Source organism: Lycorma delicatula, chromosome 6, assembly GCF_047948215.1.
Source record: "Lycorma delicatula isolate Av1 chromosome 6, ASM4794821v1, whole genome shotgun sequence".
Classification (NCBI taxonomy): Eukaryota; Metazoa; Arthropoda; class Insecta; order Hemiptera; family Fulgoridae; genus Lycorma; species Lycorma delicatula.
The window spans coordinates 102620531-102645571 of record NC_134460.1 but is presented as its reverse complement, the minus strand read 5'-3'; the positions used below and the strand labels follow the sequence as shown (position 1 = coordinate 102645571).

The 25041-nt window shown below is 28.0% G+C and overlaps 1 protein-coding gene across 1 annotated transcript; it reads right to left on the bottom strand.

Moving 5' to 3' along the window:
• Positions 1-584: 584 nt before the first annotated feature.
• LOC142326765 (HMG box-containing protein 1-like) lies at positions 585-23880 on the bottom strand. Its single transcript, XM_075369457.1, has 6 exons — positions 23794-23880; positions 16635-16881; positions 14116-14615; positions 11974-12328; positions 5650-5826; positions 585-890 (listed from the first exon to the last, which is right to left on the bottom strand). The coding sequence occupies exons 2-6, from the start codon at positions 16853-16855 to the stop codon at positions 740-742; spliced, it is 1404 nt and encodes a 467-aa protein (XP_075225572.1). The 5' UTR covers positions 16856-16881; positions 23794-23880; the 3' UTR covers positions 585-739.
• Between the last annotated feature and the right edge of the window lie 1161 nt (positions 23881-25041).

Below are 25041 nucleotides of genomic sequence, written 5' to 3'. Positions count from 1 at the left end.
AGATTGCACAACAAATTATTTGCATGGTTTATTAATTAATTACATTGTAATATCAGGTCCACCACTGTCAATGTAGTACAGCCAAGATTATTCTACTCTACTATTTTAGAGTTAGAAGTAGCAAACAGCATAATGTTGGAACTGTGTGTGCCAGATAAAATATTCTGCAAAATAAAAGAGTTAAATGTTTGGAATAACGATTATAATTTAATTAGAGAAAAAATAACATAAAAAATACTCAATCCACATCATAAAGAGGTAAAAAGGAGGTGACTATAAAAGGGTGTGATAGTACAATGCACATAATATTGATGCCTACCATGGTACCCAAACTAAAATATTACAGAAAAAGAAGTTTGTAACTGATAATATATTCCTTTTATAAATAACAAACTTGTACATATAAAAAAGAATAATAATGCACATATAAAACAACATAAAGTCAATATGCTAATGTAACAAAACAAAAAATTATCTAACTTCTAAAAAAGCGTTAAAATATAAATTACTACTCAATTATTCAAGATTAATGAATATAAAAAGATAATTGTAATTATAATAGTAAAAATAATCACTGACCGAGATCAATTCAATCACAAAATGAGAAAATAATTGGTGAGTATGGTTTTAAAATTTATGAGATCAACATAATAAAAACAATAATAATAATAACAATGATGATAATGATATTATTACTATTATTGTCATCAGTGAAGTACTTCCAGCTACTTATCTGATGTTAGCTGGTTGAATGAGATCGTTTACGTTTCCAACAATCTGGATGAAGCAGCTTTTGTTCTTCAGATAAATCTCGCGCTCCCCTTATATATATTTCTCTTTCCTCTTGGGGTAATGTTCTCCATACTTCTCCCAAAATAACACTTATTGCCCTAATGAAAAAAAAAAAAAAAAATAACAAGGTAAATTTTCTCTAACATGATCCTGACCTAAAATTGCAGACAAATATATTAAAATTTTAACAAGTACTGATGATGTTAGGGCAAACATATCAATTAATACATTAACATTCAGGTAACGAATCAGTTAATCTTATTACCCCATATTTAACCACCAAAAACAGACAAATTTTACAAAGATGTTTTATGTAAAATTTATTACAGTTCTTATTTCCTTTGATTCATATCCTTAAAATAATTAGCTAAAACATATTCCTATATTTTTACTTCCTTGTACGAAGTACAAAAAGTATTGTAATCGCAAAAAATTCTGGTTTTCAGATTTAAACGGAAATATCTATTTTGATCATCCCTGAATCCATTTTGACTAGTACAACTTGACATCTGTACGTATCTTGCATAACTCAAAAACGATTAGCTGTAGAATGTTGAAATTCTGTATTTAGGACTGTTGTAACATCTAGTTGTGCACCTCCCCTTTTTGATTGCAATCGGACTGGGCCAAAAATGACCAAAATCAAAAAAAAATTTGATTTTTTTAACTGCAATAATAATCCCTTTTAAGAGCTTTTCAATGATATATCATAAGTGGTCCTTATTTTCATTGATTCCAGAGTTATAGCCAAATCAAATTTTAATAAATAAAATATTTGGATCATACAAGGGGAAGGCACATTAGTTCAAATCAGACTTAATCTCCTTTTTTTAACGTTTTCTTTTTTTAATTTAAATATATGATTTATTAATAATTATTAACCTCTAATCGTAAAAAAATTTTAACAATAAATAATTAAAGAAAAAGAAATCTGATGTGGACACCACATGACTTGCTTGTACGCCTATTAAATTACATGTACTTTTTATTAAATTTTTTTTTTGTTATTAAATTAAAATCTCATGAAAATATGTAACTTTTTTCACTTGTGCATAATATGCTTCTTACAACTCTTGTTATGTAATATACTATTCTAGATCAGTATTATTTGTATCTTTATGAGTTGCTGATTAACAAAAGTTTCAGATTTCTGGTGTTGTATAGATAAAAGTTAATAATATATTATTAAACTATTCCATTTGGTGAACTCTTGTATACTGGTTAAATAAAGTTTAAACAGTATACGTTTAAATGAAGTGTATGTAAAAAATGCGTATATGTAATTTAATAGGCATACAAGCAAGTCATATGGTGTCCATATCAGAGTTTTTTCTGAATAAAATAAAAAATTTGTTAGCTATGTACTTTTTATTTACCTTTTTTTTTATACTAAATTTTATTCTTTCTTCTGGCATCACACTAGAGGATAAATATTACACAAATGAATTTTTAATAAGTATTTACAAAAATTTATCCTGTTCAGTTTTATGTAATATCTATCTTTAAATATTCTTTGGATAATTTATTTAAAAAAATAAACATGAGAGTGAAAAGTGGGTATTTGTATAAATATTTTAAGTTAAGAAATAGTTCAGATTTAAATCTTTGTTAATGATTTAGGAAATTGAAAACAGAATAGTGTGGGGAAAGAGCAGAGGTTTTTATTATATTCATTAAAGTGAGTTTGTTTTTGCATTAAGTTTGGATAAAAAAAAAATGAAGCAATAAGCAAATTCATTTTAATTTTATATGAAAAATAATACAATGGAAAAAGTATTCTTAGCCATTAGCAGGAATATCATGTCATATAACGAAGAGTAATAAAGAACATTAGATTATAAAATTAAAAACAAGAGATAATCAAAATTAATAATTTGGTTCTTAAAATTTTGCCTAATTTCCAAATAAAATCATCATTTGAACTAATCATACCATGTCATTAGTTTTTATATTCAATTATCTTAAAATTCACTGCTAATTTTGTCGGTCATTCAGACCGACAATAGTTTTGTGATATCACTTCAAAAATGACAGCAATCTACTTTTTTTTTATTTAAAAAAACAAATGAAATCACTGGAAGTCAGATCAGGGCTGTACCATATCTCCTAGTAAAATTTCTGAAGCAACAGAATATGGTTGAAGCTTACTATGAAATAAATGCTGGTTGTGATAATTATCCATAAACAACTTTTATTTCTTGTTACACTTTTATAGTCTATAAACTTCATGGTCATCGATTCATGGTAGTACACTCTTATAAAGGAAGATCCTACAGCAAGTTATCATTTAGTGTTTAGATGAAATTAAACTTATATATTCTAACTAAGACAATTATATATACTGGATACAGCATTATTCTTCGGTGTGTAAAAACATGGTTTAGTGACCTTTACACCAGGCACACTTTTTCTTCTTTCGGTATACAATCTTCTGCATTTTAAAATATCTGCACTTTCAGCTTCATCTAATATTTTAAAGTTGTGTAATCTGTTATGCTTTATATAGTCTAAAACTAACCTTTGCTGATATAGGATGATTTCTCAATTTCACATTGGAACAATATCAATTTTTTAAAGATAACATTGTTTTTACATAATAAAATTTTTGTTTAATGATTTTTTACAGTAACTTAAAACCTTTTATCGCAGTTTCTTGAACAAGAGTTTGTCACAAGTAAGGAATTTAACATTTTAAACGTAAGTTATGAGTAGTTAATGTCTTTGTCTCAATGAATTCTTCATTTTCTGTTTTAGTACAGAAATAGACTAATTATAATAAATTACCTAATGATAAGAAGTATTTTAAAATTTTCATAATTTCAAAATGGACCTATTTTAAATTAATTATCCTACCTCTATGGCAAATGATTATCAACTAATATATATATTAGTTGAATATTTATCAACTAATGACTGGCTAGATACAGTCAACAGATTTATGTTTAACCAGATTTTTATTTCCAGTAATTTTTTTTCAATTAACTAAGCACTTTTCCAAGTCTCTTCCCTATTAAAAAGTGTATCATGAACAAAAAATTACACATTACAATGTTCTAACTTCAAGTTAAAAATAATGCAAATCTGAAAATTATTATTAAATTATGAAAATTGACTGATTACCGTTCCCTAAAAGTAAACCATATTGAAAGCAATAAAAGTTAATAATTACATTACTTAAAGAATTGCTTTGTAACAGATAGATAACAACCATATTAAAGAAGAGAAACTCTTATAATTCCAATGCCCTTCTCCACCTTCATTAACAGTTGTTTACAGAACAATATCAAAATAAATCCACATACAAACACTACTTTGATATCATGTAAGAGTGACAGCAATTGTAGTAGCTTCATACTAATAACAGGAATTCACAGTGTCAGGATGTTATCTGAGACTTTAGTTATTATTACAGCATACTGTATGTGTATGTAAAAAACCATCAGGAATGAGTAAGCATTAGGAATGAGTAAGCTGTTCACACATAAACTCACATGCAACTCAAATATTTATTATTCACTTAAAACATACTCTGAAATTACACATCAAGATAAATATTATAGTTTAAACAAATATATCATTTTTATGATGTCAATGAAAATTTGTAGGCATAAGAAGGTATATTATTTATCCTCACTATTCTAAAGATATAATCAATGATGGTTACAAATTTCAATAAATATAAAAACTCTGATTAACAATTTCACACATTGCAAACGCAAAGGAACAGAAATCTTGTAAAAATAATAAGGTTTGCAAAGCAAATCACAAAATATAAGTTATCAGATTTTTCTAAAACCTTTATTTCCCACAATAAAACTGCACTGATGATAAAACATACAGTACGGAATATAAAATGCTTTAAGAGAATTTGTTAAAAAAGAGAGCAAGTTTTGGGTCGCTAATGAAAAGTACGGTGTAGTATTAAGAAGATTAAACAGATAGCAATAAACAATTACAATGGTGTAGTGTATAAAATTAAAGGGTTTGAGACTGTTATGACAAGCTATCATTAAAAGAGGGCTGTTTCTGTAATGAGAAAAAAATCTGAAGATACAAGAATCTTATATATTTAAGACCCATGAGTACTATTATTTTTATGATCTTATTTTCTACTGACTTCAGCTATCATTCTACTGATTATGGCAACAGTATTTATAAATATTAATTTTTTGCACTTTGTGCAAAAAAGTAGTGTATTTTCTCTAACATTTAATCATTTAAACTATAATTTAGGACAGTGTTTAAATTATATATTGCACATTACACACATAAAAAAATAACCAAAAACTAATAATTAGATAAAAAAAGTGCTTTCATTACATTTCTTTATAATGCTTTGTAAAATTGAAATTTTTAGTTAAAATTCATTATTTACTTAAACTGTTAAGTTAAAGAACTGTTTTTAAAAACACTTTAGGCATTATACAAAGATCAAACATGGCTCACATTACTATATCTGTATTTATTTTAATGTTATGATACGTACTGTATTATTTATTTACTATGTAATTTTTTCAAATATTCCTACTTCAAGTTTTTTAGTCATTCAAATACTTACCACATGCTTCATTTGGATGTACTACTCACATATGACTCCTGCTTATAAATATTTGTCAGAAAATCACTTCTTATAAAGATGAATTCCCCTTTTTGTGAGGTAGAATGATTCAATAGTTAATCTTAGAATTTGTTACTTTTCTTCACATTAGTACCACAATGAATCAAACAAAAAATACGCAAAAATTTTACTAATAAAGGCATAATTGCATTTTACAGATTAAACAATACTTCCTAGCAAAAATGTTTAAACAAAATTACTCTAAAAATGATATTAATCAAGACTTATAACTTCCTTACCGATTATCTTTGCCAGGATGAGACTGTATAAGTTCAAGTCTGAACCTTTTAGCAAATAACATAAATGCATTCATTGGTCTTTTCGGTTTATCACAGTCTTGACTCTTTCTAGTAGGTGTAGTTGGAGGAGACAACAAATGTGGAGACTGAGGATCATCAGGAGGTGGAAAACTAAACCTAAAAGTAAAACAAAAATAAAATCAATGTTGACTAAGTACGATACTTAGTATTATACTTACAGTATTAAAAAATAATAATTATTTTTTTTTATCATTACTCTTCACAAAGTATTCAATCAGATAAAAGAAACGTATAAATATGTGATGCAGTAATATGTATGGTAATCTTTCTTTATTTAAACATGGCAAAAGCTGACTGAATCTATCACCAAACAATTCTTTTTTTTTTTTTGGAAAAAAACATTCAGAGGAAAATGTTTTGACAGTAAGTCTTTGGTTCATATTTTCAAAGAAATTAAGTATGTGAGGTTAAATAAAAGAAGAATGCGAGATATGTCATACTGCATGTAATTTAATAAATATATAATGCATTTAAACTATTATAAATAAAATAATACAGAAATTTTTATTTGTCCCATTACACAAAACAAATTCTTCAGATTTAAATAATAATATTTATCTTTTATAAAGTCTTAAATTTCTTTTAAACACTATTTTATAACATTTTATTTTCAAGAAAGTATTCCAGCTTGTTGATATGTTCAAACAGTAACAAACAAAACTGCTTTGAAATCTTTGAACAATATTTAACATTACGAAGGTTTCTCCATTTTGAGGAACAGCTATGGAAAAACTAAACATTTTTATTTTCTTGAATGTTATAATTTTCTTCTTCAAATCCTACAACTATGTCATTATCAGTTAAAGCTGGAGTTTCTATAATATTCTAACCAATGATAATGTAATCGCTAAGTGTTGATATCAAATGGACGAAACACCTGTTAATTTCATCAAAAGGTTGGTTGATTTACATTATGTGGATAAAAATCCAGCAATTTGCATAATTAAGTATAGATATGACAACTTAGTACCAAATCTAGATTAGGAATGAAGTGGAAGGCTTGTACAATTCAATGTGTGACAATATAACCAGTACTGTAAACTTTCAAACTGAGATTTGTAAATATCTGTACTGTGTAACGTAGACATATTGATTATATTTAATAACTTAAGTAACAAAAATTTTATAGCAAATAACAACAGAAAAAGAGCAATAAATTGGTAATAAATATCACCGTCATTGACTAAAAATAGGAATGAAATCTTTACCTTACATATGTTTCTGAACTCCAATCCTGAAAATATTGTTATAACCAACACTTTAATTTATCATAATAGCCAATAAATAAAATAAGAATTAAAGCATACTTTTTTTATGGGACCAAATGAATATTTCATGTTAAGCAAATTTTTGTTTTAATAATTTTCACAGTATATGATAAAATAACAAAAAAGTCTAAATGAAAATTATTTTAAACTACATTCATAACATAATTAGTAATAATATTACTGTTTTTTTGTTGTCTTCAGTCATTTGACTGGTTTGATGCAGATCTCCAAGATTCCCTATCTAGTGCTAGTCGTTTCATTTCAGTATACCCTCTACATCCTACATCCCCAACAATTTGTTTTACATATACTATTGTAATAATAACATAATACTATTTATTAATAAATATTTATGAAATCTTTACAGAAAACAATATTTTTCTAAGATTATAACACAATATTGTTTTCTTCAAGTGTAACTTTATAATTAAAATCAATATTATATTAATTTTTTACTTAGCAAAATAAAAAAATGTATTACTTAATTACTACTAACATTAAAAAAATTAATTAGCTAGGATATTAAGATTAATTAATTAGCTCCTAATATCTATTGATAATCAATCTGAACAGATTTTTCTAAGTTCTACCTTGGAGGTTAATGTAAAATGTGGAAGAAAATGTGTGGGTACTGGGTATTGTCATAAACTCATTCATGTGATGGAGCCAATCTTAATAATAGCACACTCCCTTCTTTAATTCTGCACTCTTTCATGCAGGTTAAATGAATATTCTATGGTCAGTAATTCCTATCTAGAACAGCTCTGACCACGGTGACCTGAACTGGTAAGATTTTTTTTTTATCTCACTTTTACTCCTATCTTTTCTTTTTCTTTCTTGCTACCAGGATCAACAGCTCAGAAACTGTTTTCTCTCACATTATTTTTCTTCTTTTATTTTCTTTACTAAGTCTTTTGGTTATTACAATGTCTAAGGGAGAAAATGCTTTGCCATCATCATCATCGCCAAAATAAACATATTTTAAGAAACAAAAAAGTTAAAAATCTAAAAACTAAAGCTAGATTAAAATTAAAATAAAAAAAAAATTATAAAATTTAAATAAACAAATAAGATTTAACAAAATCCATGACGGGTGCGAAGGGTCCCTTCATGGATAACAAAAATTGAAGTTCTAAGTTTTAAACTACAATGAATAAAATAATTTTTCAGTTAAGAATAAAAAATAAAATACAAATTCAAGAACTTATTAAATTATTAGATTTTATAAAAAACATATTTATACTCTGTAGGAATAACAGCCCTGATCTAACCTTTTTTTATCATTGCCTAGGATTTGATGGATGTTTCTGGGAAATTTAAATTTATGACACATGTCTGCACAACAAATTTAATCCACAATGATGTAGTGCACATGATCAAGTGGCAGGTGCATCTTATACATAACGTGAGTGACTCTTAGTATGTCCTAACCGCAATCAGCAGAGGAACACTTCCTATCAACAAATTTTTTTACACTAGGAGTTCCATGGCAACATAGTGTCTTTGATGTGCTGGAATTATTATCCACTGTAGCAGTCCAGTCACCTTGCCACTTTGTCTGAAGAGCAAGTTTTACATAATTAATAAAATCATACATAGTAACACGAGTGGTGAAGGATGGTTGTCTACATGTGTCTTTAGCAGTGGAATCTGCACATTCATTTCCTGGAACGGGGCTAGGGATCCAGCAGAAACTCACTTCTGTGTTATGATTGTTTAATTCAGTGATTGCATGATAGATATCAAGGACGATAGGATGTCTAGAGAATACATATCTTCTAAAGCTTAGAGTGCACTACACAAGTCACTACAAATAAGGATATAACGGTACTTTGGGTTGATAACAGTCCTTATTGATAACATACAGTTCAGCAGAAAAGACACTTGTAATACCAGGTAGGCCAAATATACTGGTTTGTTCATTAACAACAAATTCGCATCCAATGGTATCATTTTGTTTCGATCTACCTGTGTGTACTCATAATACTGTATCTCGATTTATCTTGCAGAGAATATGATGAAACAATTCCTGAAAGGCAATATTATTTTTTGGTGTTATTGTTTATTGTTATATATGGTAAAGTCAAAAACAAAATTTATAAGAGGCTATTCTCCATGAACAGGAATATGTTGGAAAAATAGAAAGCATGTAAACATTTATAGGGTTTAGTAAACACTGGGAACGAATACCCATAGGTGGTGTATAACATGGATGGTCCTCATACCTACATAAATAAGGATTAGCAAGGACTGCATTGAAATTTGGGCAATTCGGATGTGCTTTAAGACGGGCAATGTAAGATGCTAAAAGTTGGCCCCATCTATTCCAAACTGATGGCTCACTGCAGTCAACAAGTTCACTTACTAAAACAGGGCTGATCTAAAGGCAACTGTGGCAAAATGAAGGAAAGCATGATATACACAGCATCCAGCAATTTAAGCATGGTATGATGCACTGAAGAGTAGGCGAAATAACCCTAATCTAAACAAACTAAGGAATCATAAAACTACAAAATACATGATCAATCGTCTCCCCAATTGGTGTTGCTAAGGACTGACAGCATATTTAGAAATTTGGAACATTTTGTTTTTAATTGTTTGATGTGTTTGATCCACATAAGACTGCTATCAAAAAATAAACCTAAAAACTTAACATCAGAAGAGATAGCAATTAGCTCTCGACTGAGGAAGGTCCCGCAGGCAAGAAAAGACTACACATTTTGTTTTCTCAGATGAAAACGTGAAGCTGGTAACCTTGGACCAAGCTTCAAAGCAGGACAGGATGCTGCCTGATGTGCTGAATCCCCATCCAATTATTATTGGAATGAGAATGAGGCTGTTGGAAGTTTGGTTTGCTAGATCTTATGCTGTACTCCTGCGAGCCAGTCACTCTAAGTCATTTTGGTATGCTGTAGTATATAAGGATGTTAAAAGTTCTGATACTATGTGCAAGTCCTGAACTGTAGGTTTTCCTGACTTCGGTTAAATGGACTCCTTGTTTTCGTGGACGTATAGGAGACTGGAGGCTCAGGCAGATTGCTGTATCTGGAATATACCCAACATTTTGTAATATGGAAGTATTTGCATAAGATGGATAACCAAACCTCTCAGATTATTTGATGTGAGCCAACTAGGTATGTAACCAACTTCTATGATACAAAGAACTGGAGAAGCAATTTCTCCATACCAAATGGAGAAATGGATCATTTTGAAAATGACCATTCCAGAAGGCCAACTTAATTTTCTATGATATGGAAGGTTTTGCTCTTGTTTTTGTCTTGTGATGAATTTATTTGGTCTCATGCAGAGGACTAGGAAAAAGCAGAAATCCCAGGATTGACAATTAAAGGACGTTCTAGTCTTTCCTTGTCTGTCTTGGGTTTAAGAAGTTATCTGGATCTGGAAAGAGCTACTACTTCAGCTAAAAATGAATAGAGCTACTACTTCAGCTAAAAATGAATAGGTTAATAATCTTAAATATCCTCTAAGTCAACCTTTATCGCTTATTGGTTTCAGCTGTCTTATTATTCTTTTCTTTAGGATATTTACATAGCTAATAATTTCCTTTTGAATGTCCTAATCCAACAGGATTGCCTGAGAAAACTCCATTTTCTATATTAGACATGGATCACAATAGAGGCATCATCTGTACACAACTACTGCAGTCCATTAAGTTTTTTTATAACTCTAGAGATTATGAAACACATCCTTCTTGGCCCTTGATTGAAAATGTTTCCCCAGTATGGGGCATAATTTTTGAGATGTAAAAACATTTTTAATTGGGAAAATTGTAGGGCTCATTACAAACATGGATAGATTTAATTTTTTGGGGGCACAGAAAGCTGCCTAATGGCTAAAATAGCTTGAGGACTTATATCTGCTACTATTCAAAATTAACATTTAATGCAATACATCTTTACTTGTCTCTACTGAAGCTTTGGTTGCTAAATAGAAGGTACATGAAACAAACTCAAAAGTTGAAATACAAGATCACACTATATGCCATGCTATTTTTTTTTTTTTTTATTTTTTTTTATTTGCCATATTCTATTATTTCACTACTGAAGATATATATGTGCAGAAATTTTGCGATATACAAAAAATGCCAAGTTTGTCAAGGATTATTTTAATCAACATTTAAATACAAGTGTAATTTCAAGTTATCAATGTCTTCAGTATTTTATTATTCCTGTTCTCCTGTATGATCAAAGTTATGAAAAATAATATTAATGAACAAATAAATATAAAAAAATTATAATGTTTAGGTCAAGTATATTCCAGAAAAAAAATTAAGTATTAAAGTTTTGTTTGGGAGTAGTATTTTCATGCAAATACATTAGTAAATTTTATATAGTTAATTTTTTGCCATTTTATCACAACCAAATATTATAAAAGCAATTTTTTACGTATTTTTATCAGTAGTTTGTGAAAATATTTTTATTAATGCAAAATTTTTAGTGTTTTTATTTTGCTAGATAAGCATGTAGTTAGTTCAACACTTGATTGTAGTTCTGTAAAAATAACTTTTTGGTAAAGCAGAATAATAAAGCATCCAAATATAAAAAAAAATAATTCATTTGAATTTTTACTTAAATATTTTTTAATAAATATTATTAATCACATAATAATATTTAATCATATTAGATGGGCAACAGTAACTATTCCACAAGCGATGAAAAATTTTGCATCTCCTTTCCAATGTTGAATTCTAAATGTATATTACAAAACTCTATGATAATGAAAGCATAATGTTTCTGAAGTTATAAATCATGTACATAAAATTTTAACTTGTATAAATATAGATATGTTATGTTTGAATCCTTTACAACATATAAATTAAAAAAAAAATTACTTTAAAGCAATTTACAATTCAAATTTTATATTTGATTTAAATTATACCTAATTAAAAATAAAAACCCAACACATTAAAGTTTTAAAACAAAAAATTAAATTAAAAAAAGTAAATATTAATTACCGTTTTATCCGTTCACAAATATCAGGTGATGGAAGAGGTAGAGGCAGTGGTAGTCTGTGAATTGTAGGCAGCATTACAATATCGATCAGTTGTAAAGATGGACATCTTACACTATATTTTGAAAAAAGAGTTTCACCACACACAGCAGTCCATCCTCTATCTTTAACAAGAAATGCATGTGCTCTGCTAACTTCAGCTAATATACTATTTAGCATAAGAGGTGAAGAAAAGCTGATTATAACTGATGAATCATGTAAAGTCATTTGTTCAACTTTCAATTCAGATGGCCAATCGACTGGACATGGACCCATCTCTTCAACAGTACACCAAACAGATCCTACCTTCAATTTTGTACCTGTTAAAAAAAATTACAATTTTAAAAATTTCTTAACAGTACATAAATAATGTATTTTGAAATGTAACTGACCCTACCATCATCAGACATTAAAAAATGCAAACAGGATGCAATAAACTGCAAACTTAGGCGTTCTACAGTGACTGGTTGATTAAATATGGTTTTGGCTATGGGCATTTTATTTTACTTTCACATCATTTGATTTTTCAAAAATATTACTTTCAGAGACATTCCAGTTATCATGATAACCATCAGGTAATAAGAGAATTAAGTTTGTTGTTTTACTTATCTGAATGGGTGTGGTTGCATACTTTATTTTTATAGGTACTTTGCTGTAATTAATTGTGATGTATTTAAACTTGAAGGCAATCAATTTTTTCAGATTTCATCAATCCATAATCAGTTAAAATCATTACTGACCTGTACTATACTCATATATTTTATGACATCTGAATATGGAAAGATACATATGGAATAAGTCGAATTTAAAATACCTTATTGTCATTATTATCTTGATCTTACAAACTTGCTATCTTCAAAAACATTATTCGCCTAATACAAATTTTGATCATATTTGTCTAGAGGGTGGTAATTAATAATTAATTAAAATTCCCTATCAACATACCAAAACAACAAGTGTAATATGAACTTAACAACTTATACGAGGGTGTCCAAAAAGTAACTTGTTTTGAAATAAAAAAACCAACCAAATAAAAAAAAATTTATTATATACATTTGAAAGGAAAAATCTTAAACTATTTTTCTACAAAGTTGCCATTTAAATTGAGGCACCTATCATAACGATGCACAAGCTTTTCAATTCCTTCTCTGTAGAAATCGGCTGCCTTCGATTTTTGGCACCCATCTTGCACAACCAAGCTTCTCCAATACAATTTCATGCAGTAAACTTTGTGAAATTTGGGTGAAATGAAGCAAGAGCTCTGTAATCGTAATGAGCAATTTTACAAATTTGATCATAATATTTCATCATCACTTCATTAGTCACAAGACTAGGCTGACCACTGCGGTCCTCATCATGAACAATGGTTTGGCCATTTTTAAACTGAATGCACCACTGCCTCACTCCACCTTCACTCATTACTTTATCTTCGTACAATTTGCAAGGTTACTGAAGAATTTTCAATTGGATTGAGGTTTTTTGCCAGTAAAAACCTAATAACTGAACACAAATCACAACTCGTGGGATTTTCTATTGAACTGCACATTTCAATAATTCACAACGTACAAAGTAGAAAAATCAGAGTCCACACGCTACGACAGCTTGATGCGTACTGAGAGTAGAAATGTTTTGATGCCAGGTGGTGGCTGCTGAACATTAAACAGCTTGGGCTGTCAAAGAATTTGTTAATTACCTTTTTGGCTTTCATTTTTTATTGAAATTGAAAATTCAAAACAATCAATAAGAAACATTGAAAAATAGCTGTTACAGTTTTTTACTACAGGTTAAAACACTCTGCCATGTTGATCGGCAATAATATAATATAATAAGCAATAATGTAGTTGTATTATTAAACCATATTATAGAAGAACACAGAAACATAAGCATAACAATATATTTAAATGTAAATAAAAAAAAAAACAATAAATAATAAATATATCAAGAGATCTAATAAAAATTTGCTAATAAAACCAATAATTCTGAATTTCAAAAATAATTAAAGCTTGCAACTGTATTTTATCTCAATCACTATATAAAACAGAAAAATCAAACATACGTAATGTAACAATTGGATTTTACAAAAACTAAAGAAATATAATGCACTCACCAGACTGAAAGCAATGCCAAACAGGAGGTGGCCAAGGTAAACCCCACAATCTAGTTTGATAAAGCGGAGAAACACGAGTTGAATCTGTAGCAAGTTCTTCTCTGCTACTACCTAATGAAGATGGAGCTGGACTCAAGAGTACAGAATTTTGATGAGTAGATAGGTCAAGGACACAGTCTTCATTACTACATGGCAAAATATCTTTATCATATGCTCCCACATTTGTAGTAGTAGTACTTCTGGGACAATAATTATGAATAAGATTACTGTTCATTTGTAAATTATTTTTGTTTGAATAATCCACACCATCTAAAGTGTAACTATAACTCTTATTATCATTTATGTTATTATTTCTGCGACTGTCAATTGTAGGAATGCTAGGATGTCCAATTTCTATCATATCTACTTTCTGTTCAGACTCATTTAATGGTGAACGAGATGAAAATGCTTTTACTAGTTCATTTTCACTATTATCTACAGTTACAGAAATCATGTAGGCTCTGTTAAAAAAAAAGAGAAAATAAATACAAGCAATAAACATAATACAACTGTGCTATAAATATAATACATCACGATGCAAGGGGTAATTTGGGACATATTATACTAAGTAATAGTGGTCATTTAATTTCAGATAGCTGAAAACCTGAGTGGATAACTTACATATTTTCTTTGGTTTTAAGAAATCTTTTAACTGCTGTCAACAATTTAAATCAGTAACCTACTTTTTATGCCACTGCTACACTTATGGAGATAAGGGTAAAAAAAAATTGTTGTACCAATATTTCATTGATAAAATTTAAAAATACGCAACTGAACATTTCAGTGAATCAATTCTTTCTTAAAAAACTACTAATAAACTAAAAGGGAATTGTAGTTCATGTCAATTTAATGAACTATCATATGTATAAAAATTGTTCATAAACTGACTTCTGAGTCTTTGTATTTTCTCTATACAGACATGTTCATGTCCAGGCATTTATAAATCAGCAATTAACTCCTGTGAGCTCCTCACTAGTTTTAAAGCACTAGATAACCAGCCAGACATTCATTTTAGTAAAGACTGTACAGGGATGGCTGAATAGTTCCCGTATGAACTGCTCAAATAAAGTCTTTATGAGACCTGAAAGTTGGGCTAAACAGTGACATGCGCCCTCTGTATATCCTGGGCTATCAGTTTTGGAATGATTTCTGAAAACTTCTTCAGGATTTCATAATAAACTTTTAAAAATTGGCCATATTTGAAAAAGAAGAAGGTTATTTTTTGTCAAAGATAAAGCTGCATCGGTTCAATCTTCTGCGATTGCAATAGCAAAATTGTTTGAAATAAGCAACAAAATTTTTCTGTTCAAAAATCTTCAGCATCATTGGAATAAATGAATAAACTTTAAAGGAGATTGTGCTGAGAAATTGTAAAGATATTTTCTGAAAAATTGTCTTTATTTTTATTAAGCCTTATCATCAAGTGACAAAATGTTAATTCTCAGTTAGAATAAAATTACCACAAGCTAGAATAATTAGCATAAATTACTTTACTATATTAACTGAGAATTCCATGCATAAGGGCTTGTCATTTTGGAAGTATTACTTACTATTACACTATATTATTACCAAATATAAGCAATTTTGAGAGACAAATTTACTTAATGAATCTGAACATGAAGTGAGACATATATTTAGCTATTTACAAATAGATAAATGAAATTCAACCTTACAAACAATTCATCTGCATTCTCTTTTCTAGCACTTTCGGCCACTCGATCATCTTCAGGAAAAGTTATTTTTGTCTAAGATATTAATATTTTTGGAGTTTTAGTATGATCGTTATTGTTTATAAAATTTATTATTTTATTGTTGGTGGTGTATGTTGTCTTTAGATTACAGGTTTTATATATTTTACCAAAATATTTATAAAATGGGTTAAAATCTATTTTCATATAAGATTTTTATAAATCATTATGTAATAATTTTATGTAGTCTTATATACATTTAATTTTTTAATTTTAAAGTATAATTTATTGATCAGTTGTTCGTTGTAACAATTTTAATATTGCTACATTCTTTATAATGTTTATTTCGGAATTTAGTTTTAAATTGTTGTCTGAGAAATTTTATAGCTCTATAGATTAAAGAATTAAAAGCTGCCATTTTTTGACACCATAAAGAGATGAATTAATACTTAACAAAACATATCACTCTAATACAAGCTAATTCCTCCATCTCATCCATGGAATCAAAAAATGGAAGCTTTTAATTACCATATAAATAGAGTGGTTTAAAATTCCAGTTTTCTTTTAATTAAGCTTATTTTATGTACCAAAAAGCTAAAAATTTCAAAACAAGTAAATCCTTACTCCTATATTCAAATAAACCATATCCTACAAAAAAATATGCAAGATTGGATCAAAAAATATTAATAACACATTTTGCTTGTAATTAAATTGCACTAAGAAACAAAAAGCTTAAAATTAAAGTTAATAAACAAAAAAACAGCAAAATTAATTTTACTATTCAAAACTTACCTTTTTCTGAATGGTAAATGTTTTTGCATAAGAGGGCTCTTTGGACTTGTGGCAAAATTAGCAAATTCTTTGAGTAATATTGAAGGTACATGACCTGACTCTTCATCTGAATTTAAATTTAATGGAGGAGGTATTGGTTTCATTTTTTTGGCAGTCTTAATAGTGAGATCCTTGGGTTGTTCATATGAATGTTGGTATCGGTAACTTTCATCTGGCTCCATCTCTTATAAATGCCTTTCACAGTTACCTAAACAGTAAAATATATATATATATAGAAAATGTACTGTCTAATAATATTAAAAACTTCTTAAAAAAAAAAATTATGCTTAAAATAAATCAGGAAGTAGTATCTAAAAAAAATTCTTAAGTTAGGTGTGTCTTAACACTTTTAACCTGACATGAGACACAAGATGTTCATGAAAATAGATTAGCCATCACAATAGTAAACATTCTATACTGGGCTTACAATGGAAAATAAGGAGGGAAATTGTTTCTTTTTGACTTCTTCATTGGGCAAAATATTGCATATTAATATGCCAAACCTTCTAAAATTTATGTGATACTCATTCCTATAAGCAACAATTTCACTCTTATTCACCACAGGGAGTGGCTGTAAATAAATACCACTACATACAGAGAAAGCAACTTACTTTTGAATCATTTATATTCCTGTTGGTCCACAGTTTGTCTACGCTTTGAACATATATTGGTAGAAGTATCCTCTTAGATTTACAGCTGTAAACAGATACCTTTTGAGGCTAACAATAATAGAACTAGGTAATGCTAAAAAGGAAATGAATAAACATTAATGTTATAAAAATGAAAAATTTCAACTGCTGATTAAGAATATGAAAAAGAGCAATACTCTTATTATATAGTAATCTAGATATTAAAATAGACAGAAATGTGCTATTATAACACTTTCAACACAGGGAACTGTGAAATTAACTTGAAATTAACAGTAACATTTTAGAGCTTCACTAAACATTTATTTATTAATTTTTATTTTTTATACAAACATACATTTTAATTTTAAAAGAAATAAACAAGATTTACATGTATTTTGGAATTTATACAACCCTAAATTGTTATACTTTTTAAATGAATATTAGATGAGAGATTCTTTAGTTTTATTATCTGGACAAAATGAAGGTCCATGGAAAACAGATGCCAAATCATCAAAATACTATCCTTTTAAAGAATTAATGCAATAGTTTTGAATGAATTTCAATGCTGGTAAATAACTTTTATGTATTTCATACTACAAATATTGTAAGCTTAAATGTTATTAGATTATGTATATATGTACATAATGATGTATATAATGACTAGCATGTATTTGTAGTATGAAATACGTAAAATAATCCTTTCCAAATATAACCCTTTTAACTTGGAATAAGTTTTAAATGGTACTCATAGAATGAATGAGAAGTGATATCAAGTACTTTTATACAATATGCTAACAATTTAATGATTTATAGATTGTATATACAAAATTTAATACACATAAATTAAGGCAGATATAATCGTTAAAACAATAACAATAGTTAACAATCTATGAATAAAAGAAAAGAAATGTAACATTACAACAACAAATTGCCATGAAAACATTTATCCCAAAATTAAACAAAAATAATCCACATTTGATAATCTAATCTGTTTGCTAAAAGCCTCTAGCATTTAAGTCAGCCACAACTGTTAATCGAGATTATATTATAATTATAGACTATTATATTGAGATTATAACTAAAATTAGTCATACCTCTTAATTTAGTCGAATGACACAGAAAATTATATTTTTTTTAAAATTAAAGGTATAACAAAAAAGGTAAAAAAAAAAATTGAGAGCACCAAGATTAATGAAATTAAAATAAAATAAGAGGAAGGCTAAATAAAAGTATCCTATGTAGAAATTCACAAAAAACTACACCAAATGCTAGCATGTATGTGTGGACACACATTCACAATACCTATCTGTACTAAAAGCTTTAAGCATATTTATTTCCCATTATTAAGAAATAAAATCATTTAACTACATTAGAGTAGAGATTAATAAAATTGGAATACAATATTGCAGTTATCATAGATACATTCATCCAATAAATAAGGTATTCATTCCATTATCCATTGCATAAGTTTTCTTGAATTTTTTCAGCAAATGATGAAAATTTATTAAATGACTTAATTGCATTAGAAATGTTCAACACCTTCATTTGTTCTATATCAAGGAAGATTCATGCAAAATCTATTCCTTGTATTTACGTCATGTATCATAGATGTTTAAAAAAGTGACTAATGATTACTAATAAGTTCATTTTCCATGAAGTTATTAAATAGTATTATTCTATTTTTAAAATCATAATATTACTCTATTAATTCACATTAATTAATGCAAAAGCAGTTTCAGATTGCCATATAATATATTACTTAAGGACAATGTTTGCAAACAGAAATTTGTTTGACTAATTTCAGACACAATCATAAAGAGAGGCCTTTGTCTTTTCAGGAATGGCTATTTTGTCTAAATACTTTATAAGCTAAATCAGTTTTTACCAGTTTTTATCAGTTTTTTTATGTGAATAAACAGCATGTTACATGCTATTATTAAAAAAAAAAAGTTAACACTCTTAATGGCTCATTTTCAAATAATATATTCTAGAGCTAGTTACAAGGGTAATTCTGAGAAATTACTTGATCAACTTAAATCTTATTCATACTTTAATACAGCAGATATGCTTATGATCAGTAAAACGTAAGATATAAATGTTGGAAAGCAAGTTTGGGCAGTGAGTAACCCATACAAGGTTAAAGTCCACACACATTATCAGTACTCTAGTTAATTAGCTATGTTTTATGAGATCAAGACCTGTTCAGATGTTCTGTGAAGTCCTGTTATGCTAATCCATTCTGTGGAGAGAAGTAAGGGTGGTTTTTTTTCACTATCTTCCCCCAACCTTCTAACTTTGTTTTTGTTATTGCCCCCCCCCACCCCTAATGTAGCTTATAATTTTGATTTATTAAACTTTACTTAACTTCATGTAATGAAGTTATGTTTAAAAATTTACTTAACTTCATATAATGAAATTGTTCAAGTAAAGATAAAGTTAAACTTATCTTAAACTGGAAGAAACTGCTGCTTTTTGGCCAGTTATAAGTTATAAGGTAACATAAATGTAATTTTTATTTTCTTTCCTTACTTCCAAGTTTTATTTCTAACTAAACTGCCTGCAATGTATCATATGTCATGTTGTAATATTTGTTTAAGTTTAATAAATCAAAATTATAAGCTACATTGGGGAGGTGATAATGGAGAAGGCAGGGGGTAGAATAACAGAAAACAACCATAGGGATTAAAGTTAGAGTTAAAAATTAAGGTTAGATTATTGTGGAGGAGGTTAGAGATAAATTATGAAGGTATGGTAATAGTTAACACCATCTCATAGGATTCATGGCCAAATTTATTTATAACGAAAAAAGTATAGTCACTACAGGGAGAGACTACACCACATGTTTCATGCTATTATTATTATGTTCAACGGATAATCACCTTACAAAGAGATCCATCAGTCATCTTTAACAGCTGAGCGTGAATCAGACTCTGATGACTATTAAGGTAAGTTTATGGTTTATTATTCTCTCCACAAAACGTTAACCTTAACTGCAACCACTCTATGTAGAATGAATTAGCATCTGCAGCGATCACCATAACTCACAAAACTGATCCTAATTGACTACAGTACTGGTAATGTGTAATAAACATTACACCCCCCATTTACCAGTAAATATCAGCTGGTGATGTGCATCACATTACATGTCATCCATGCACTTTCATATGCATGGATCACCAGCTGTCCAAACTGCTTTCTGATATTTAAAACTTATATTTTCCTGATTCTTAACATATCTGGTTATGAAAGTATGATAAAAATCTAGGTCGATATAATAATTTGCAAAGAATTACCATTATGTTGTTCTTTTTTTAATGTTATTACAGCTGATAATGTTTTAATGGTTCCTTTCTTAGTAATATTAAATAAATATCACAAAATACAAAATTAATTTATAAATGCTGGAGCTAGAATTTTCTAATTCTTAAATATTTACAGAATTTTTAGAAGATCAATTTTTATTCATTGAAAAATTCAAAATGTTCTAATGAATGAAAGTAAACTGAGATAATACAGAAATACTTATTTATTATAGAAATAATATTATTAAAAATAATTTTATATTAAAAATAATTTATATATACTTAATTACTTAAAATACTTCATAGAATTTTTTCACAATGGAGTGCAATAAAACACAGCATAAAACACACACACACAACTTAACAAATCTTGATGTTCAATAAAATAATACCAAAAGTTGTTCTGTCATAAAAATCTTTCACTAAACTTATGGTATCACTTATGAAACAATCTTTGTAATATGTGTATGATAAAATCACTAACACAACTAAAGAACACAGCAAACTCATATTAAGAGCTGAATTCATTTTCAAGAAAATTTCATCATGCTGTATTATTCTACTTGAATTACTGACATGTTTACACAGGTCTGACTTGACATGAAATGACGTACTTCGACTGTTATGAATCAAATATAGGTCTAAAGCATGCATCACAATATAAATCAGATGTGAATAAGTAAACATACAGACATACTAACTTGTTTGTTCTGTGAATTATGGAATAAATAAATTTAAGGGGTTGCAACTTAACAACATCACGGGATGGGTTGTTTCGGAATACATATTCAGATTCAGCATATAAAATAATATGTAGAACACCTAGTGCCTTTTCAGTTCCAAATTTTACGTTTATCAGTGTTATTTTTGCAGATGTGTTATCTGCAAAGCTAAATATCAATGAAGGGTTCCAAATTTTAAGCAGATTAATAAATCGTAACAATATGAGCAAGGGGGTTTAGGTTTAGGACACTTTTCTTTGGCACTCCCATGTTACACTAAGATCATAATAACTTTTTAATTGGAACTTTTTTATTATTTATGCCTTTTAAAATATTTTGTAAAAACTGAAAAATGGCTATCAGTAAACAATTTTAAACTAAAACAATAATGAAGACATATCAATATATTATGCTTTTCAAAAAATTTTATAGTGTATTTTCATAATTTTTTCAAATAGACAAAATAAGGCAATAATGAAAATTGGGTACTAATTTTTTAAACTCTCACAAAACCTTTCTTAGGAAGTAGTAAAACAAAACAAGTCAGGTAACTAAGAAATACTCTATTGTTGAAAGATTTGTTAATTAGATTTATACAAGGAGTAAGTCCTTTAAAATACTGACAAAAATTGCTTTACAATCTTCTTAAATATATTTCAATTATCTTTAATATACATTTAAAATATTACTTTTATCGGTACTTATGTATTAACGCCACCGCAGCTACAGCTTTATCTAAAAACAAAGTAGTCAATCGGATTTCGATTAACTACTTAGTTAAATAAATACTCAGGAAATGATTAAATAAATTTTTTATTAAATAAATATTCAAAAAATTACGTTGTTAATTAGTCAAGGTTAGCAAGCGAAGCGAGCGTAGGTTAAGTGGTTAAATTATATTTATAAAATAAATAAATATAAATAACCATTTATTAAAATTAATAAAGAGACTGTTTTGAATGTATGTTAAACTCTATATCGGCCCATTTTCCACCGAAATCCGATTGACTACTTTGTTTTTAAATAAAGCTGTAGCTGCAGTGGCATTAATACATAAGTACCCTTTTATCTAATTAAAACAACATATTAAACACAAAATATAATAATATATTGTTTGAGTACATCATACTAAAGAGTTTTTATTTTTTTAAGATGAGTATTCATTAACAACAAAGCCAACATACACTCCAAAACACAATGGGCTGCAAAAGTTATCCTGCAACAACTCCTTCAAAAGAACAATTTCCCTAATTCAATAAAGAATTATTATCTATAACATTTTTACACTTTGGTCTGATAATGCAAATGTTTATATTTAAAAAATTTAATACATTTATTATAGTTGATGTAACTCAGCCTGTATCATAAAACGTGACTTAAATATTAACTAGACACATTCATATAATTAATCTGAACTAAAAAGTACTAGTAAAGAATAATGACTATCATTTACACATTTCAAACAACATGTAATAACAAAAATAACATTAGAAAAAAGTACTTCTCAACCTTAAGTAGTCTTAATGATATCTAGGTGTCATCAAGAAACATTAACTAATTGGCTTCTCCAATAGTGATTAATGACAATGTATGCAGTATGCTTATGTTCTAGAAAGAGGTAGTAGTATTTTAACAAATAGGTGAAACAAAAAAATAGTGAAAAGTAAATATAATTGAATAAATTAATTTAATATAATAATAAAAAATATTCTTATAACAAATAGCTGTTTTATCGAGTTCTTACCAATCCATATATGTGATGAAAGTAACAATCAACTAAAAATAAACATGTAATAAATAAAAATATTAAATAATTTACAGTTCACAGCTAAGGCGATTATACCATTTTAATGAGGATATAATCATCTGGTGTAAGTGGGAATGAGTAATTTTCAATACCACTATTCTTTACTTTCATGAGCACAGTTTGTTTACATGATGATGAAACCAAGAAAAAATGAAGTACAGAATAAAATTACTTTTACAATCATTACAACAAGGTAACTAAGAGTACAAATTTTACCACTACTACAAAGGCAAATAAATTTGTAATAAAGAAAATTTTCCAACTGTTAGGTAGGTGTATTTTAACTTGTAGTAATTTCGAAAGTAAACGCTGGATCACATTACGATCTTAACCTCACATCTCAATAAACACCGTAATTTCAGACAAAATTATCAACCGAAATAATTAAAATATATGTGCTATCACTGTTTAATTCAGTGTTAAATATTTATTTAAACGGTAACCAATGTATAATAATATAAATTATTATGCGAATCTTAACAAAATAAGTTGAGTATGATTCCAAGGCCACACAGGGTCAATCTTTACTCCGCTACAGGTTATTCCAAATTTTAGCATAAAAAAATGTGAAGAGATTCAAATGAATAAATTTTATTAAACTCATAAATAAACAATTTCTGAAAAAAAAAATTAAATAGAAAAAAGGACTACTTTACTTACTATCTTATCATCTACTCCTCCCGAGAAAACTGAATTACATTGTTTATTGACTGTAGCGACATCTACTACTTTTCGCGCTGTTGTTAATCCTTTCAGAACCTAGCCAAGAATATCGATATTGTTGTTATTCATCGATTAGTCGACGAATATTGTTCAGTAGTAATGAGTTGCACATTACTTTTTTCAAAACAGAACGTTATACAAATTTGATATAAAAAACTTATCAGAACAGTAGATATTTTACTCCAAATATAACGAAACAGAACTGCTCCTGCATTTACCTGAAAGAGACAATATAGACTTTATAAAAAAATCTTTGATCAGGCAGCACACTATACAAAAATCAATAAAAAAGAAGTAGGAATCTATATTATAGCAAAAAAGAAAATTATATAAAAAAATAAGTATGTAAAGATAATAAATCACTTAAATCTAAAAGGCATTTTTTGATAAATAAATGAATACATGATACATGAGTATGCATATATTTAATATTTCCAAATTATTATTATTTAAAATTCATTCGTTTTTATTTTATTTTTTATGCATGCAATGACTGATGTAAATTACTAAATCTGTAAACGTTTTTTAAATGGCAAATTCAACTAAATTTATTAAATACAGAGTTTTTGGGTGTTTGGGATTTAATTGCTTTTATTTGAGGATCTTAAATCCAACCCACAGCTAAAGAATCATTAATAGATTAAAATACACTAATCAAAAATATTTCTTAAAACCAATCTGTCCTGAAGCACTTACCATCAAGCCCTACCAAAGTTACACAAATCAAAAGTTCTTATATGCCCTTTCATAAATTACCAAAATGCCTCTGCTTATAAATTTGCGTGACATATGAGGTCTGTAAATAAAGTAACAAGACAAATTTTTTGTAGCTAAAGTGGCAACACTGTAAATTTACTAGTAATCATATGGTTATATGAACAACTGATTTGTATTAGGTATTAATATTTTTGGTCTATTGTTGCCACATGAGACGTAAACAAACTTTTCGTGAAACGAGTTTTTGTTATGCATTACAAAAATGAGTGATACTAATTATGAGCAACGATGTGCAATCACGTTTTGCATTATACTCAGTGAGAATGCTACTGAAACTTTTTCAAAATTGAAAAGACACTGAAAATGGAAATGACACTGTGCCACGAATCCAAGTTTTTAGGTGGTTTAAAACATTTTCAGATGGCTGGGAATCAGTTGTGGATGATCCATGATAACATCAAAAAGTGA

Coding starts and splice junctions, on each gene's coding strand:
- LOC142326765 (XM_075369457.1), bottom strand. CDS start 16,855: ATGGAGCCAGATGAAAGTTACCGATACCAACATTCATATGAACAACCC. Junction 14,616..16,634: donor CATTTACCATTCAGAAAAAG/GTAAGTTTTGAA, acceptor TTTTTTTAACAG/AGCCTACATGATTTCTGTAA. Junction 5,827..11,973: donor ATTTGTGAACGGATAAAACG/GTAATTAATATT, acceptor TTTTACTTTTAG/GTTTAGTTTTCCACCTCCTG.